Genomic DNA, 20,573 nt, shown 5'->3' with positions numbered 1-20,573 from the left:
AGAGGAGGAGAGCGAGAGGTCACTCGTCCATTCTTGAGAGAAAAACACACAGGCAGAATGGAGGTTTAAGCAGATTGCTGTTTTATAGGATTTGCCTGTCTTTCCAGTGGTGTTAACATCTTAAAACACAGCATTGCATGCATGAATTGAAATCAAATCAGACTCATATCAACGTTGCACACACTACCACAGACACATCCATTCACCCCTTACACTTACACACATAAAACACATGAGCATGCCCCCAAAATACCATCAACACACACACACACAAACACATTCTGTCACGGTCACACTCCTCCCCCGTCGTTCCCACATGTTGTTGCTGTTGCTGTACGAGATGAACAGCGGCTGATAAAGGAGAACAGCCTTGAGCGCTCTCCTGGACTCGATTTAACTCCTTACATGTTCGCAATAGAAGTCTGCCGCAACACCAGTGATAGGATTACCTACCTTGTAGCTGGCTAAGTCCTCCAGCTTTTTTGCCAGAGAATAAAGCTATGATAAGGATGAGATTAGAAGACAGGGGAGAGTGTTTAGTCCAAAGACCGAGTGCCAGAATATGGGAGGAGTTTCGATTTTTAGTGAAAATCCCCAAGAACCTGATTGATCATTCTGCAGATATGGGATATATAAGACAAGGCAATGTTTCTAATCATGATGAACCCATGGAGATGTAGCAGTGTTGCCTGGTTTGGCGAGCATGGATTCAGGATGAGCTCAATACCTTGCCACTTCGATGTACCACCTTGGGAAATTCCTTCAGGGTTTGTTTGTTCATACAAAGCCAGACATTTCCTTGGACATGCTCCAAAGAGCAGCGTAAGCAAGCGCTTTGCGTTCACTTGTATTCCAATCAATTGTGGATGTTGCTGCTGTCTGACAGGCAATTCGATACATGGGTCATAAAGTCTTTTATAGCTCCATGCATTGGTATGAAAAAAAAGAAAAATAGTGAAAGATCCATGTTGGGTCATCCAGCCAAAAGTCTACAGCTCTCAACTTAATATTTCCCTTGAGTAGGAAAGAGTAGCTAGCAGAACTGTTTATGGTAATATATAACCCACTAAGCAATCACAGCTATTAACACATGCAGAGCTTTGACCTCAATTTTCTACATTAGTAATTCATAATCATAGGTACATAATCAAAAGTGCCATGCTTTCCAGAGTAGCATTAAAAACCTGTCACTAATGTTGGATCTTCCATGATGACATCTGTGTGTAATTACTCGAGCTGACCCTGTTAGAGCGTCAAGACTCTATGATCGTCCTCAGCAACAGAAGCTGAGGCTTTGTTATCTCCTGCGGGTGACGCGCAGCACAAACAGTATGGGGGCCATTGACTGTTGACTTGGCTGATGCTAATACTGTTGAAACAACGCTTTGAGCCAAGGATCAGAATGTGGCTGCTCGCCTTTGCCCGTTGGACACTGCCAGAGCAAAATGCAATTATTGGCTGTATGTGAGTGTGAGTGTGAGTGTGAGTGTGAGTGTGTGTGTGTGTGTGTGTGTGTGTGTGTGTAGGAAAAGGAGAGAGGAAGCAAGACAGAGACAGAGGCATGATGATATGTGTGCCTGTTTGTGTGTGAGTATAGAGTATATTACCAGTGTGACTACCAGGGCTTTGTTAGGATGCCACTAACTTATTATCGTTTCTATCTGTCTTTCTTAATGGAGCCTGGAGTCTGCTACCAGAATAATTATAGACTTCTACAGTATTAAATGAATTAACAAATTGATCAATTAAAAGGAGAATATATTGTGAGTAGACCTAATAATCCTCAAGATTTTCATGAAATCAAAACCCATTTTTGATACTATTTATGGTTTTGATTTTTTCTGCAATACTGCAATCACTAAGCTTATATAAATTTAGTAATTATCATCATTTTAATTGGTAGGGGCAGAGTCCACCATTCCTGCACTGCATTCAAATTACATACCTAAGCACAAGGGATACACAGGAAAATGATGCATGCATGTAATCCAGCACAATTTTATCCCATTGATAACATCCTCAGTGTTAATGGTTCACTCTTTACAGTGTATCAGCTGTATTAAAGTCCAACTGAAATCACATTTAATTATCTCTCTTTGCAGTCAAAAATAATGTCAACATGTTTTTTTTTTAATGTATTGGTAATAGTTTTGTATTGTTGAAATGAGGTAAAAAGGTCTTTGGGGAAATTATTTTTGTCTCAGCCGGCTGGAGGGGCGTGACAATGTCTTGTTTGATTGACAGCGGCTGGCAGGCTGCCAGAGTGCCAGTGTTACACCGTACAGAACGGAGACAAAGTAAACAAACTGCTGTGTTGTTAGCAGGATTTTCTGCTGCACACATTTACATGCTGCTTAATGTGCTGCAGCCTGGCAGCTAATTAGCTACCTATCCAGTAAACTATCTGTGCACCTTTCTCTGGCGAATGTTAATTTGTGCTGTATCGACATAAGGTCTCCAGCTATCTAGGTGGATAACAGAGCAGTATTTCATTGAATGAATGGAAAACTAGGGGGAGCCATCATCAGAATATTAATTTCTCCCCTTTGGCTTCTCAGAACCAAAGCATAACATAGGACGAGCAAAAGACAAAAAAATGTATTTTAATTTCGATTGAACTTTAACTGCTAATATGAACTGAACATTCTACTGCTGCACATCATAAGCAAAACACGGGGTGGGTTTTATTGAGATATATTTTGTGTTTGTTAGTGCTCATCGTAAACATTCATCAAAAATATGTCTAGAAAACAAGACATATTTTTCATCATGGAACAAGAAGGAGCAGTCACAGTGAGCGGTTAGATGAGTTATAGGCAACAGGCTGCACATCTTCAACTATTCAGCAAGTAACCAACTTTACTTTGGCCTGATGATTTGTGGGAAACTACTCGCACTGTGAGCAGCATGAAATCAGATCATACTGCGGTTGTAATTATTGACCAAATCAATCAGGACTGAAATCTCAAGGATTTCAGCTTCAAATTTGCTAATCAATAATTTATTGATTCTGTCTAAAAAATATGAATTAATAGTATCAAAATGGAATGACAAGTGGACTTCTCACCATCTCACAATTCATTTTAATGTTTACATGCTTAAACATTTTAATACAGCATAATTCTCTGCACCTGTCAGCATTAGAAAGTTAACTGTCACAATTTTGAAGTCTTTTAAAAATGAATACCTTTTTGTAAAAAATATATAGGAGTAGAAATATATAGGATGGAAAGCTTAGAGTGATGGTTGAGTACCCTGCTGGAGGGCTTATTTCTTTTGTTGCTACCTCTCTTTATTTATTTACACACAGTAAAAAGTTTAACGTTTCAATTTTGATTTTGAGCCATACCAAAACTGTTTGGAAAATAAAACCAGAAGATATTCTCATTCTGAGACTGATGCTCCTATATCTGTTTCTATAGTCACTTCATTATCCCTTGCTCAAAGCAACTGGCTTTAAAAGAGGTGTGTGACTGAACTTCAAAGACTCATGACAGGCTGTGCCCATGTCGAGCTATATTTCATGATATTTTTATATCAGGTTATCAAGTTATTAGAGGCACACCACAGGCTAAAAGATGTGGGCCTTGCACATAGAATTTAATTTAATGGCATGATGCCCATAAAGGGCAATTGCACTGCTGTGTCATCATGCAATAAATACCGCTATAGAAAGCAGAAGCTTGTCCTGCGGTGTATATGTGAGCTGCACACTTTATATCTGTGCTGTGGCTCTCTCCTCAGCAGTGTTAAAGAATCAGGGGGCCATGGCTCGATGAGTCAAACAGACGCATGCCCTGACCTCAACACAGGAAGCACCTGATCCTGGCAGGAAGCTGCATGCGCTCCTCTGTTCCCCCTCATTTGCAGGCAGTACCCGACCTGTATCAGTGGAGGGACAAGGGCTCATTGCTGGAATGTATGGTGCAGACATCTGCTACCCATCATGCTGGAGCTGCTGAAGAAAGAAACAGATGAATCTTCTGTGACATATCTCCATGAAAACAATGGGGGAAATCTCTGGAGAGATATTAATATTTTCAAAGGTATGTGAGTGTGGGAGAGGGATATTTTCATTCAATCCCATCATTTTTCTTGATACCAAGAGCTTAGCATCAGGTGCTGAGTGCTACCCCATCCACACAGCCTGAACACGGTCCTGGCCGGTGTACGCGGCTATATGACATTCCCTTACAAAGTGAAGCCATATGAAAACAACAACCATCAAACAACATTAAATATATAGTTGTTAGAGCTCCACACTGTATCCAATTGAAAACTGCTTGTTGCCAAGTGAATGAATAAGGTATTGTAAGATGGAGCTGTGCTGTGGAGAGGCAGATGGATCCAAGCATGGCGAGAGCAGGGAGCCCAGAACGTTATCATTGTAATCCCATAATGGATGCTTTAGGGCCTGAAAGGAGCGCTCCTCGTCCTGCCACTGGATTCCACTCATGGCTCTTTGTCTGTGGACTGCACAGAATTACCCTGTAATTGCTTTGGATTGTTCTGTGTAAATTAAAAACACATACAATTAGGATTACATAGAATAACCGGAGAATGTCTGTGGTGCAGACGTGTCAGGACGGTGCTGTCTGTGAACGCAAAAAGACAAATTGTAGGGGGGGAAGCATGCACATGCTGCAGACTGGGACTCATTTTTCCTCATTAGTTTTCTGCAAAGTGTTTCACATCATGCATACAGTGCATCTTCATATAATGTCCCTCCACTTCACGCGTACACACATATACACACGCAGCCATAGCACACCACTAACCAATGATTTTCTCATTCCAGAGCAATATCCCCTACGTGAACCAGATGTAAGGAGAAGAGGGGGATGATTCTATCACATATGAGATACAATTCCCCTGTGGACTGCAGCACCGAGCAGGGAGATAGAGCAACTGAGGGGAGACAGGGAGGGAGAGAGGGAGGGAGGGAGGGAGGGTCGGGGATTGCCTGTCTGTAACCAGTCTTTCAGAAAAAAAGAAAGTAAAGACTCTTGGATTTCTCTTTACTGTAGCTAACAGCTTCCAGTCAGTAAAGAGGCCATTTTATGCTGCTTAAAAACTCTGTTTGATGCACCCAGTGCTGATAGATACTATACTGCGACATCTGTCTTAATCTTTTAGTCTTTTAGACCGATTTAGTCCTAAAAGTAGTCCGCTCTGAAGGAAGTGTTCATATTTAACTTTCTTTTTTTTTAACCATTTGCCAGTCTTGAAACAAGACATATAACTCTAACACTCTAGCTCTCTGAAAGTTCAACAAAGATGAGTATTATTTCATAAGTCAGTAAGTCATTTCTGGTTTAAGCAAGACAGACAAATATTTAAAGGTACAATGTGTAGAATTTAGTGTTATCTAACAGAAGAGACTTGGCAGAATTGGAATATAATATTCATAAGTCACCTGAATCACCTGAAAATAAGAGTTATTGTGTTTTTGTTAGCTTAGAATGAACCCTTTATATCTATATAGGGAGCGGGTCCTCTTTTCCTCGTTTTTTGCAAGTTTGGCAGCCACCATAGATTCTCCTACAGGCTTGGAAGGGGAGGGGTGGAGGGGTGGGGGTATTCTTTTTGTTTACACTGGACTGAATAAATCACCTTTCTGTTTTTTAGTCATTGAATAAGTCCTTAACGCTCTGGCTTAGCTCCCTCACATGATCTTTCTTTCTTTTTTCTCTTTCTCAGCCTTTGTCTTTCTTCTGGTTTTTTGCTAGTGCACACACACACACATGCACCATGCTGTGATAATTCTAATGCAGGTTTTGCTTAGCACACCTGATTTTTTTCTACCAGCCGGCCACTGCATATGCAGAGCACTGTCACACGTGGCAACTGCCCAGTACAACTACTGTGTAGTCTTCTACCACAGACCACTGAGCTGTTTCAGTAGAATAACAACCAGCTCAACCAGTGTTATTTGCTTCACTTTGACAAACAGTTGGGAGGCAGCTGATCTTTGAATTTGAACCTGCAACTTCTATGGCACAAGGTCCTTCCTCAGGTTGTTGAGACTGCTGCTGCCCCTAACACAGGTGGTACATAATAAGGCCAAGACTGTATTATGAGACATTTTTTGCCTGGGGCTTTCTCTCTGGCAGTTTTGCACTAAATCATTGCCTTATATTAGGCTTGTCAAACAGTTCACAGCAGGTGGAGAGATAACAGTGGAGAGGGAAACCTATTATCAGAACAGATCTACTCAATCATGTTCTCATTGTGCAAATCGCTTGAAAATGCAATGTTAGTCAAATTAAACAGTTTCTTGCTAATGAGAAGTCTCAGACGGCATTCTCATAGTGTAAAGATATCCTTTATCTTATATATATTTTGTCAAGGCTCAGAAAAACATCCACCTTAAGAAACTTTTCAAGCTGGCTTTAAGGCCTGAAATATTTGATCCTTTTCTTTTAAAATGTTATAATATTGGTTAGAATTTTGATGATTTAAAATTTTGTTTTCAGTTTGTTTAAAAAAAATCAGGAATGCATTGATCTTTATGCATGTAGATGGACATTTATGGAGATTACACTTATTATAGGAAAAATCTGAAATTTCATGGGAATTTCTGCAGCCTCTCCTATAAAAGATGAAAGAAACCAAAAAAACATTGATGCACTATATTCTGTCATTGTTTTCTTAGATAAAAATCAATATTGTTTGAATATTTCCCCTCAAGAAGCCAACTTTTCAGACATTTCCTATCTGACAAAGTCTGTTAGACTAGATTTCAGAGACCTGCTGGCTTTCATTCTAGGGACCAATTTATACCTGCGATGCCAAGTGAAATCAACCAATTATCTAATTAACAGGATTGCTAATTATGAGGAGCATTATTTGGGGGCTGTGGGTAGGATGGATATAATTTTTACAAATTCAGTCTGACATGGATAATAACAAAGTGCCACTTTCATTTTTATTTAAGCCTACATGATGATTATATTACACTGTTTCTCATAACATAACATTACATTTACTTCCTTTGCTACACACATTTGAACTGGTGATACTTATATATATTTTCTTGGTCATTTAGTACTGTATTTGAAAATACGTGGTTTGACTAAGTTTCTGGTTATATATGTCGAATTTGGGCATGTAAATGAAACATTAACTAACACTGAATAATGTTAAACAAATATTTTTTGTGATTTTAGCTTACTTAAACATTACCAAGCTAACGTTAGCTTACAGCAGTATCACTGTCCAGCTACTGCGCAAGCTAGCACTAGCAAGCCACAGTAGGTGAAAAGCTAGCGGCAAAATAATATAATTGCTGGAATGTTCCTGAATAATATAGTAAGTAGAATAATGTAAGTGTTAACATTTTCTTAATTTAACCTCACAACTAAATATCACATGTCAATTGTGCAGTCAAGCTAGCACTTTAAGATAACGTTTTTTTTTCTTGTCTTTTAAATTCCACTCTTTGTGCGTCTACATAATTTTTAATTCAAGTTAATAAATGCCACGCAATACTGCTCACTCCACGTTATTCTCACACCATGAAGTCCTTACCACATCTGAGCTGCTGTTCACGTAGGTTGCGAAACTCCAGGCCGTGGAGGTGGGTGGGAAACACACACACCGTGTCGTTGCCAATTTTCACCGAGTTGCTCCGGGCCCAGAGGAGCAGCCACTTCAGCTGACAGTCACAGAACAAAGTCTCGGTGCTCAAGTGCCTGATGGGAAAACCAGGGTACAGTTACAACTTGTGTGTCTGTGTTACTAAATTTGTGTAACCATCCATTGACTTCATTCACCCAAAAGGTGTTTTTCACGGCATATTGACATTTCATAACAGGAAATACACAGGTGTAATTAATAACATTTATGATGGTTTCATTCCATTTATGTGTGCCAGTTGCAGGGCGCAGGTATTGTGCATGCTGACTCACTGGCAAGGCTTACTGGCTCACCTACATGGAGCAGAGCCATCGTTAATATCATTAGTTACACCTGTGCTTTTCCCGCTATAAGTCTGCCATGAAAACAGCCTATAACCCTTGACATTTATCCTCGCCTCTGTACCCTGAACAATAACAAATATGGTTTAATTTTTTTTTAACTAAAAACCTAGATAACTGAATTTATTGTATAGCTACATGATATGTGTGTGTGTGTGTGTGTGTGTGTGTGTGTGTGTGTGTTTGCCTTACAGCACTTTGAGAACCAAGAGGTGTGTGAACAGTCCCATTGTCAGAGTGGAGAAGATGTTCCCAGATAAATTTCTGTTTGAGAAAAACAAACAAACACACACACACACACACACACACACACACACACACACACAAAGAAATTCATTAAAAAAAACATGTCACCTTGCAAGCACTACAGCCACATCACTGTATATTGTTATACATTACTAAATCTGTATCAAACGTCATATTCTCTACAGACTCAGCGCAAATTAAGCATGAAGCACTTCAATGCTTGTTTTCAATTTTGGGATTACTCACAATTTTAAGAGGTTGCCCAGATCTAGAAACATTTCAGGGGAGAGACAACCAATCCTGTTATTGGACAGATCCCTGTAAGGACAAAAAAGGCGAAAGAGAAAGGAAATTATTTCTATATTAAACACACATTTTACTGATATTGTTGCAAAACCAGAGCAAGATACAAAACAGAAAATGGGATCCACTGTAAAAAAAAATGTCAATGTGTTTCATGCATGACGGTCTTCTTAAAATCTAACACACAGAACTTAAATAGCTGTGGGATGCTGTGTTAGTGAACCAATGCCATGTTCATTCATCTACTCTGCTTCCTGGAATATCTGTAATGACCTTTTGTACTCCTTGCATAACCATTGCTGGCACACACACATGCCCACATACACACACACTCTCTCACACACACACACGTGCAAATGCAGAGGACTTCTTTATGCGAGTGGCTGAGCGCTGTCGCGTCCATGGCTCTGTGCCCCCGTGCTCTGTAATTAAAGAGCTGCTTTGCTGGAGCAGCTGTGGGAAAATAAGCAGAGCACTCGAGTAATCACCAGTTGGGGAGCACTTAAATTAGCACTCTGCTGCTCCCCAAGCCTGGTGCACACGCGCCCCAAATCAGCACAGCTAACTCACTGCCTGCAACCCTGCCAGCCCAGATCCCACTAACTATCAGGCTGCAATCATGTCACTCACTCTGATGCCTATATGTAGAAAGCCAGGATGAGAGTAATCGTTGAAGAAATTACTCGAGTAGAAGAGTTCACCAAAAACAATGAAAAAAAAAAACTATGGCTAAAATCCTTACTTTGTGCATGTTAACATTCCAAGCAAGTTTGTAAGACATTTCAAAGTTTTAGGTAACTTTGAAAGACCATGTTTGCATAATGTCAAAGCATAAGACAGAAAGAGGTTTTGTTCCAATTAACATGCATACTATCGTTTTCTTAACACTGGAGTAGAAAACCTCCCTTTTGGTGAGTTCAAGTCAAGGGCAGTAATACACACCCTTGAAACAAAACCATGCTAGCTCAGCTCCCATTATCCTGTCATCTTTGCTTTGTAGCGGTCCATCAAGAATCGCTCCAGAGTTGGCATTAGTCACATTTTGCATCAGTGTACTAACTTTATGGGACTTCTCTTCTTGTGCTAGTGTTAACATTTTAGCTCAGTCAAGTCATCTCATGGTGATGTCTTTAAACCTGCATTAACTGATGTTTTGGCCTCTAGGGGGCAACGGAAACAAGAACACAACATTGATCATCATAACCTTTTAGGATGACATGGCCAACTTGCTAGCAAAACAAAGAGAGCAACATTATCATTCTTTCTGAGTCATGTTTTATCCACCTGATTCATGATAGTCCAATATTCACTCTCCTTAAGCTCTGTTTTTGCTCTCCATCAATCAACCTTAGGCAGGGGTTAAAGTTAGCCGGAACAATCCAGAACGGTGTTTCAGCACCTTCAATTAATGAGTATAAATACCATAAATCTAATTGGCATTTACATACATAATAATGTCAAGCGAGCTCATTTTTCGCTTTGTGCTGCAGCTAGGCGTTCCTGTCAGTTGATGCCGTCAAGATATTCACTCAACAAATCAGAAAGTAATGTCACCCCACAGTCCCGCCCCCACACTCAACCAAGCGGCAACCTCCAGGGCCAAAAATAAAGCCAACGTGGAAGTGCCAAAAACTGTAGTTCTTCGAATGACCACTTGAGGCTGGCTCTGACAGCAAGTCAATCCCCGTTGACCCTAGTGTTAAGATGCCCAACTTTACAGATGAAATAAACATGTGTAAAGCATAGTACAAAATACAGTTTTGGTCAGTTTTTATCTGTAAGTACATTTTGTTTTAATGGTTTTAAGCCTGTTTTTTGCTAGCAAAAAAACAGCATTAGCATTATCATAGTTAACCATATACTGTAAATGCACCATGCTAACCAAAAACCAAAAATCCAAGATGGCGACGGTCAAAATGAAAACTCGAGGCTTTAAAACAGGAGTCCACAAACCAAACCAAACCAAACCGTGACATCACGGTGGCTACATCTATCATTTTTTATAGTCTATGCACTCAACACACATCCTTTTTCCATTCTCATCCCTTCTCTTCAGTGGGTTCATGCGTGCATATGTCCATAAACGGAGTTGCTTTTTTCTGAAGTGGTAGGTAATTTCAAATGCAACATTTCAAACAGAGCTCAACAAATATCACCAAAAACACAAGCTGTTTTATGTGAAACTTGGCTATCTGTCTTGCTAGCTACCGGTATGGTAGCTGATACCCCCTGCTAAGGGGGTTCCTGACGGACATTGCAAACAGTGCTCGCAAGGGATATGGCCAGGGCACACTAATAGTATGAGGAGCATAAAGTGCCCCTAATTGGGATGAGTATTTCAAATGTGCATTATTAACGTTAATGGGTGATAATGATAAAATTTTAAGCTTGCATTTAGAATTCTTTTAAATCGATAAGTCCATGATGTGTTGAAGTTATATGGTTGATTCAAATGCAGCACAGCCCAGAGCAGCAGCAGCAGCACAGTCCAGAGCCACAGTGAAAAATGGGTGCTTAAAAGAAGGTCAGCTGATCACATAGCCTGTCTACAAAAAAAACAAGTCCACTGGAGCTCACAGTACAAATCAATTTGGGAGTTATTTTGAGGTGAGTCATTTTTCCCTGCTGTACCGCTACACCGGATCTCAGCCCCCCCCCCCCCGCCAAATCCCACTTTAACCCCTGTCCTTAGGGAAATATTGGGCACTTCAGCTGCTAAATGCTCCACTATGTTCACCAGCTAGTCTACAGCTAACTGTGTCTGTTTGCTATTTGGTGCTGAGCAGGTAGTGTACGGTGGGTTTTTAGAGCTTTTTCTCTAAAAACAGCTACCTCTTACAGCTGAAAATGATATTATGAGAGTGCTGTGAATGAACCAGAACATCAAAGTTGCAGGCCAGACAGCTAAACAATGAGGTAAGGCCAAAAGGAGCTGCAGAGTCGAGTGACAATTCTCTGGAGGTTCATCACTACAAACAACACCGCTAACATTAGGCTACACATTGTTGTTTCATACATTGTTGTTATAAAAATATCAAGAATACCTGCTTTAAAGCAAGTGACTCAAGAATGATAGGAAATGGAAGGCGATCCAACGTGCTGTTAGCAAAGGTTAAATCGTTTTCCACTAATACACTGGCCAACAGTGTCACCAGAAGGTCAGTAGGTCTAATCCCCAAAATCTGAGTGGAGAAAGTGAATGACAAATGTTCTCCCTTTCCTTAACAGCTTCTGCTGATGTACCCAAACATGAAACCTTCCCAAAATCCTGAAGATTGTGGTCACACTGGACAGCTCCCAGTTGTGAATGTGTCCATCTGTATAAACATGAAAAAAGTGGCATTGCGCCCTCAGTTAGCTTTGCCTGGACAAAGAAAGTTCAGCAATGCCTGAAATAGTAGTTGCAGCACTTCTGCCTCAGTTAAACATTTCAATCCCTTTTTCACTCTGTACTTAAGACACTCCTTCTCGTTGTCTCGAAAGCAAGAAGACTTGTCCCCATGTCCCCTGAAGAAGCTACTCACAGTCTCCTCAGAGCTAGCAGACCACGGAAGGCCCCGGGCTCCACTGTACTTATCAAATTATTCTTCAGATCCCTGGAGAAGAGAGACAGAGAGAAAAAAGGCAGTCAGAGATGACAGTTAAGTCAGTGATTACTATGTATCTATGTATGTATGTATCTATCTATCTATCTGTCTATCTATTATCATCTATCATCTATCTATCTCTTTCCTGCCATGGCATTAAGTGGTGGTTTGTTTTGAGATGAAACTCACTGAGCTCATGCTTGCTGACCGTGATGCTGTGATGTAAACCCGTGCCTTCCAAGGAAACGTGATTCATTCAAAACGTGCATGAGGATACATTTTCATACAGTTCACAGAATAATGGTTTGCCAGCAGTTGGGAATAAATGGGGGGATTTAGTGGTTCAAGCTAGAGGAAGAAGGAAAAGAGGACCAAGTCTTGCTTCAGGACAACTTTTACCATTATCAAACCAGACCAAAGTATAAAACATTACAGAACTCTCAGGTCAAACTTAAGGATTTGGCCATTTTCTTAATTTGTAATTACAATTTTATTGTGGCTAAATGGTAATAGGAAAACAAAGGAAATTCCTGGAGTCATTCATCAGTGACCTAACCTTTTTTAGTCTATAAGAGAAGCACCTGTTAGCTAGACAGCACAGGCCATTTCCTGTATGCTTAAGACCCAGACCACATCCAGCTAAGAGGCACAAAAACACATTACAGTCTCAGCCAGGCACTCCTTGTCCACCCCACACCGCCCACCCCAAAACCTCTTGCGCTACTAAAAATGGACCTCAAAAAATCTCAAGCCAAAGAAAATTTCCTGAAATTGTGTCCCTGGTTTCCTTTCAGTCCGCACTATATGTCTAGGGTGATGAGAGTCAGAATAACTGTAGGCGCCTTTTTACAAATGTGAGCAACAATCCAGCTCTTTAGTTCACAGTCACACAGGCCAGAGTAAGGCCAGCCAAAAGAAACAAAACAATACCAATAGGACTACCAAAGTCACAGCCATTGTCCCAAACTGAAAATAAAAGTAGTAATGCTAGAGATTTTTTTATTTGACATGTGGGAGAGTTTGGTAGAAAAATTATCCCTTTTACCAAATATAACCAGAAGCTAAATAACTCACTGTATTGCATTCAGGACAGACTGAAATATTTGTTGGAGCCATTACAGCGATGCAGATTTACTCAAGAGACTGGAAACACGGATGTTTATATACTAGATGTACTGTATGAAATGCCTCAGCTGTTGTTGTTTTACATTAACTGATGTTAATTTGGTCCATGTATAGCATTAGTTACACACACATGATGAGCCATCATTAGCGGCAGAAAAATGACTCCCTTCAGTGGTTAATGATCTGTGTCTTGTGTTAAATTGTTTGGTCCATGGTTAAAACACACTTGTCTGCACCATTAGAACTCCCCAAAACACTGTCTGACCAGGTGCTGGCCAGATAAACAGTCTTGTGGCAGAAAAAAAAAACTATGAGTAAAAGGCACCTACTGTAATTTTCACATAAAATAAGGGGGGGTGCCTTTTTCTTAAAGGGGAACACATCAAAGTCTGTTTACAGGTGTTGTGGACAACTACTGCATCTGGTAAATAGCCTCAAGTGATGCCATTCGACTCAACGTCGGTTGGAGCTGAAGACTACCAGTTTGAAAATTGAAAACTCTGCGTGTGTGGAGTTTGAAAGAAGTGAGTTTATCAGACATCTGTGGCTCGCTCCTCATCTCTGCTTGAGGCTAGCAGGCTACATTTGCTGCTAGCATACCACGTCACTCCCACTGCCCTGTAGGCGGTTGGGTTGCATTGTGGGTAATATAGGTGCCAAGTTTTGACAAGGAAGCACGGAATAAGAAAGACAATATCTCTGGTTTTGCCGCATTGATAATAAAACGAAACCGCCCATTGTGAGTCTGACAATGTTATATGAGTGCAATGCTAAATCAGTGGAGTCTGTGCACTTGCTTTGACCTCAACACCTAAATATACTAGCTGCTGACTCTTCACAATCAGAATTACTAATGAGACTTTCTGGAGACGTCCTCTAGGATTTGTCATTCACACAGCAAGGTGTAGCACGCCTTAGGAAGAGCACTGAAGTTGCCTTCCTGACAGACTAACCTCCTGGTCCAGTCGGGTCGACCAACGGTTAGCTCTCATCTCTGCTCTCATCCAAAGTTGTCTTTGATCATGTACAATATGTTACAAGAGAGCGGGTGGAGGGTGGAGGTCAAGAGGTCATCCGTTTTGCCTGCAGCACCTCCTTTCATCCTGAACTATCTTGCAGCTCACTGCTGTATTCTTCTCTGCCGTCTCAGAATTTGCTGAATGCTCAGAACTTTCAAACTTATCGACTGACTGCCTCACCAAGGGGCAGAGGCCACTGCTTGGTGAGTCTCCAAACAGGAAATGTGCTACTGTATAACAATTTTCAAGGAATGCTGAAACCCATTCTGCATTAAATAAACCAAGAGCAGAGACAATCGTGTGGGATACCTTTATAAGAGCTCCTTAGAGGGCCCCTGAAGATAAACCTTGAAAATTAATAAACAGAGAGACAAAAAAAAAAGAGAAAAAACCCCGAAAATTTCAAATTGCAGTTATGGATATCAAGTTTGAATGTTTGGATGAGGATCCTAAGTATTAATACCTTTGAATCTCTCCTGATGCTATCATATGCAATCACAAAATTCTCTATGAGAATAATTGTGATGTTTGTCATTATGTTGTAGTCCTACTATCCATCGAATGTTACCTTGGGTGTCAGCCGTTTGTTTCACTGCCTTCCTGTATGAGGTCATTTTTAAAGCCACATAAATCAAGTGATGGCATCACAGGCAACACAACCACCTTTTATATCCTGAGAGCTGAGCCAACAAGTATCTGCAAATAAACATTATAAATTTTTGTTGTGTGTGTTATAAACAGCTAAGGTTACAGACGGGTGGGGTCTGCTACATAATATAACAGTGTGAGTGCCAAAATGTTTCAACAATCAGAGGAAACCATTTGAAAGTCGATTCAGCATCCTTTTCTGCATCCTTTTCAGTGATTAACTATCTGGCATGATCTGTAATGTCCTCTGTCAGTAATTCCAGCCCCATCTGTACATAATATTGTGAAGTTGATATTGGAATCCAGCTCTGCAGTGCATTAGTGGTCTCACACTGTCACTAGGCGATTAAGTGAAATATTTGCTTGTGTTTTGTGTGGGCCCTTAACAGAATTTAATAATGTCTCCAATCCCACTGGTTCAACAACTTTTTACTTGTCCTAGGTACAACGCCAACTTTGTATAAAGGAAATAGCAGCACTGATGGTCATGAGGTCTTCTTCTCTGCTTCCTTCTCTTCCCCTTCTGTATCCACATACATAAACAAAGGCGCTATTAGGAGTTATAAGGCCGCTGCTGCTTATACATGTTGTATATATCAGTAGTTCACAACTGGTGCGGCCTTAGGATACACATTTCTACTCATGATATTTCTACTCTGGTCATTAAAGGACCACTTTGCCAATTTTCAACCTTATCTCTAGCTATCTGAATTAGGTATATGGTGTGAAAAACAAGAGCAGTTCTTATTGTTCTCTATGTCTCTGGGGCGCAGTTGCAAAAACTGTTGTTCTTCCAGCACCAGACGGTCAAAGGTGGGTCTCCCAAAACACGCTGTCTGACATATTATGCTAGCGATAGGGAAAAGCTGACACTAAAATATCATACCACTAAATACTTCAGCATATTTGGAAGAAAACTTGAAAAAACTTGATCAACATAACTGACTCCAGTGTACCGTTTCTTTTATGATCCTTGCACACCAGTACGATATATCCAGAGTCAATGAGGAGAAACATTTTGTAAATGAAAATAAGCCTCAGTAAAGAGATGTAATACTTTGTCTCTGCTAACCGGCTCCTCTGCTGGGAAACGTACTCGCCCCTTGCGTTCCGTAAACACACTATCAGTAGCTGATTGGACGGGACTGCGTGCAATGCATTCTGGTTGTTGTAGGATTCCCCCTTAAGAGGGTCGGTGCCCTTTCTAGTCATAGGGCACCAATTTGAGAAATAATTGCAGATTTCTATTACATAGGTGACCTAGTTTTAAGAAATCGTCACATTCACAGTGGTGAATTCTCAGCAAGCTTAAGTATCCATTCGGTTTTATTACATCTGTCCATTTTCAGGGCCACAGGGAGCTGGAGCCAACTTATCCAGCTCATCCCAGCACACATCGAGTGAAGGTACAACTGGACAGATAACTAGTCTAACACACATATAAACAGATAATCACCTAGAGGCAGCTTGGAGCTATTTCACTATCCCTAACATGTTTTGGAGAGTGGGAGGAAACCAGAGCAGTCAAAGTAAAGCCCAGCACAGGGGGAGCTGCAAACTTCAAGCAGAAAATTTGATCGATTTACTAATCAGGTCCAGTTCTGTTAGTCATGTAATCCTTGCCTTGCATGTTGCTGTAGCGGAGATGTTGAAAAATTACTTCAAAACATGTCCAAACACAAAAATTAAATGGAATATATTAAACTTGGTTTTATACCTCAGCATAATACGGGCAGTGAAATATTGGCCTGGCTTAAAATTGATTACTGCTTATTTACATGTTTATCTATTTACTTTGAGGTTTAAGCCAGAGTTTCACTTTGTGTATTTGTGTTTTCAAAATTTTTGTTTTCAACTTGCAAAATAAAAGTTAAAGAGACATCTCAGTGGCTCCATGATTATACCAAGACGGTTCTGGGTTTGATTCAACGGTAACATCACGGCTAATCACTTTAAAGCAAGAAACAGCCAGGCATAAATAGTACATTTTGTTGACAAAGTTTGCTCACATGCTCACAATCCACTCAGAATGGACTTCCATCCACCAGGGCCCCTGTACACAAGCACAGTGTGACCCACACCGTTGCAAACAGGCTTACATGTGTACTCATAAATTCTCAAATAAAGGCAGTGAAAAATTACAGGTTCTATAATGACTCACATTAGAAATTCAGCATAATCTACACTTACACAACATTTTTTCAGGATTCTTTTATAAAAAAGATAAAGCCTAGAATCTACAGTACCAGCATACAGTGACCAGTTAACACAGCAAAGTGGAGCAAGCTAGAAAACAGTGAATCTTCTAAACCCAGTAGATTATATAGTTATAGAACAGGGGAAGTAAAACTTAAGTACTGTGTCTGATAATAGCCTTTCTCAAAAAAGGCCTGGTTCTCTCTTCAGCTGAGGTAAACAAAGACCCTGGCCACTTTTTGAGAATTTATGATACACACATACAAACAAATGATAACTACCTTTGGGGAGACTTGCCCCACACATCCAGTGTAGATACAGCTGGAGCAGCTCAAATGAGATGAATGTTTAAACAATAACCATTTTCTACTCCCCCAGCCGTGCATGTTTGAAGAGCAGGAGCAGCCCTCAGTATAAACTCCACCATTTGTGGTTAATGTTTGAAAAGCTACTGAAGTGGTCCCCAATTAATTTAAACTGCACTGTATATCTTGGCCTGCTCAGTTTCTTCCCGAGCCATATGACCCCAAGGATATCAGCCTGTTCACTATGTGACACTAATGGGCAAATTCCTCCCTGAATCTAGATGATTACCATGTCACACTGATACAGAGGTGTGCTCCCACATACACTTACTGTGAATAGAAATACACACATATACACACACACACACACATACTGACCAGACCACACACACACTCCAGGCACAGCCTCTAGATAGAGCACCACTTTCTTTTTGATAGCAAACAGTATTTAATCACGCGCAGTCTCATTAAATGGATCTCGATGTTGATGTAATTATCAAAATATCAGATTCACAAAAGGTCAAATTCAACATGAAGTACATAAGCAAATAAAACCGAAGCCTGCCTCGGCCACTTGGGCACTCATCCAAATGGAAAGTGATGCTGCATGATGTATTCGATTGTGTGCGCACTTAATGAAATGAGACGATGACATATACTCATTTGTATAACATATTTCTCAGTGGCACGTCGGTGTCTACGGTAGGGTGTTTATGCATATAAAGGCACCTTGTTTCCAGTAAACACCAAGAATCTCACAGTCAGAGGGTTAATATTCAGCTCAGAGCAGTGATGACACACACACACACATGCTGTACTTTATATACACACCTACACATTCACACAAACTTACCTGCTTTCTATTATGTTTAATGCTTGAAAGTGCAAACAGCTAAAAAGGCTGACAGTTAAAGAAGGAGACAGAGTCTTCAACCCTGCCACATGTATTTATATCCAGTTAGCAAATACATTTCCATAATAAAGGTAGTCCAAACAAAACAAACCTAAGAAAAACTGAAATGCACTCTTTAGTTTTGTATCTTTTGTATCTTTACTACAAAGAGCACTGTTCTTTACTGCCTCATCTTTAATTGATCAACAATACTAGCATCTTTTTAGGAGATTACTTGTAAATATCTAACTATAGATTAGATGGGGGGGGGGGGTTTACCCCAAAAACGTGTGATTTTTTTAAACCCTGACTAGTATCTGCAGGTCTTCCTCTCAGACCGTGTGTGGCCACAACGCCATGGATGTATTACAGGAGCTGGATACCAGACTCAAAGATGGCGCCCACTCAATTGAATGAAAATTGCTCACGTGGCGCATGAGCCAAAAACATTTCTAGCTTCCAGGTTTGCCTCTGTGCTGTGCGGCACACTGAATATGTACAGTAGTGTTTCTCCTGCTGACCCTGCTCTGCAAATTTTTGCCCAACCCATAGACTTTACATTGGGATGATGTCACAAATTTTAAAATTGTTTTTCTCGGCTCGAGGAGAGCTTCAGAAATTGGTTCAAAATTCATAAATCAAACAGTGATAACTGACCTAATTTGCAGTTTGAGGTGTCCTGTGAGCAAGTTTATAGATGTCTCTTTTATAATGGTGGTCCACTGGGAAAATGCTTTTGTAATAAGTTGTAATACTGTGACTGGCCAGTAGGAAAAAATGGCAGCAAGGCTAAGTGACGGCGCCGTATCCATCTCTCTTAATACATCCATGCACAATACCCTCCACAAACAGAGTATGGCCACCTGTACGCAGTCTGAGACAGTAACTTAAGAGTAACTAAAAACCTCCTGAGTATCTTGTGTTTGCTAACCTCCAATGGTTTAACTTCTCACATATACTGCAGTTGTCCTCTAGTACACTGTGTCATCACTATTGGGTGTGAATACAGCTGCAACGGGGCACACTTCTGTCAACAGTTGAAAATGACCTGAAACTTTCAACCAGATAGAGCAATAAAAAACTGCTTTTCAGTCTGCTGTTATGTTTTGGCCACAGCTATGAACACAACCCTGATGTATTATCACAGAAAACAATGCTATGAGAGTGGTGAGAGTCAATCAAAACATAGAAGTTGCAGGCCAGAAAACCAAAACAATGAACAGGCTATAAAACTATAGAGCTGAGAGTCAGCTGAAAATTCTCTGTTTGTCCGTCTCTATCAGGAAACCCATTTCAAATAAAAACATGTCATGTGATCCATTGTTCATGTAAAAATATTGATTATAGCTACTTTACGCTTAGTGTTATGAGGACAGGGTAATCACTGACTAAGATGAATATGTCATCACTTTAATATTTATCCATAGAAATGTTGATACAAAATAGAATTTTGAAGAGTGAGTGGGGCAGTTCATGAAATTGCAACCTTGGATATTCATTATATTATAGGTTATTCTTCACAATACAAATGAAAAGCATGCAGCAAATCCCCTTATCGTACCTCTCATCCTCCCTGTAACAACTCTAACTGACTCTCTTATTAACTTGACTAAGTATATTGGCACCAACCCTGATGCTAATGTGAAATCTATTTATGAAAACCATTTATTCACATGTTAAATATTCATGGGTCAGTTTGCAGATGCTTTGAGGGAAGGCCTGGTCACACACACACACACACACACACAAACACACACACACACATCACAGCAAACACCTACAGCAGACAGATAACCACCTACTGGATTGTAAATAAATATGTGTTGAAAGCTCACTGAGGAGAGGGGAAAAGGCGGACAGTCAGACAGTTCAGTCCAATTAAACAGACTGAATGTGCACGCATTGTGACAGGCTTGTAGGTGCGGCTGCCAGAGCATCAAACAGCAATGGACTTTCCTTTATGTGTGTTTGCATTACGGAAATATTACATACAGTAAGCACTAAAGGACCTGTGGGCATAAATTAATTATTCAACCTCCTTGGCAAGACACATTGCACAATCAAATAGCCTATTTGAAACAGTCAGCACTCATCAACGTAAAGCTGGTAATACTTTGCATAAATACTGAAGGTACAATATATTTAAAATCGCACAGATTTTTATAGAAAATATATGTCTTTGCCACTTAAATGTCTCCACAGTCTGAACCCATTTGGAGCGATGATTAAACATTTCTCAAACACTGCTGGAGTGCAATTTATTCCTACTGGGT

The 20,573-nt window shown here is 40.3% G+C and overlaps 1 protein-coding gene across 3 annotated transcripts in view; it reads right to left on the bottom strand.

Annotated features, from left to right (window-relative positions):
* The window catches only part of LOC137196685 (adhesion G protein-coupled receptor A3), a 166,356-nt gene that overhangs the window by 119,036 nt on the left and 26,747 nt on the right, over positions 1-20,573 (bottom strand). For 2 of the 3 annotated variants that reach the window (XM_067609460.1, XM_067609457.1), the window contains 4 exons: positions 12,053-12,124; positions 8,472-8,543; positions 8,172-8,243; positions 7,531-7,694 (listed from right to left, as the gene is read on the bottom strand). In XM_067609460.1, coding sequence (XP_067465561.1) covers positions 7,531-7,694; positions 8,172-8,243; positions 8,472-8,503 — 268 coding nt within the window. In that variant the 5' untranslated portion in view covers positions 8,504-8,543; positions 12,053-12,124. The remainder of the gene's footprint in view (positions 1-7,530; positions 7,695-8,171; positions 8,244-8,471; positions 8,544-12,052; positions 12,125-20,573) is intronic. The other variant, XM_067609459.1, reaches the window with a different exon arrangement.

The sequence above is a fragment of the Thunnus thynnus genome, chromosome 14 (genome assembly GCF_963924715.1).
Source record: "Thunnus thynnus chromosome 14, fThuThy2.1, whole genome shotgun sequence".
Classification (NCBI taxonomy): domain Eukaryota; kingdom Metazoa; phylum Chordata; class Actinopteri; order Scombriformes; family Scombridae; genus Thunnus; species Thunnus thynnus.
This window is presented reverse-complemented; position numbering and strand designations above follow the sequence as displayed.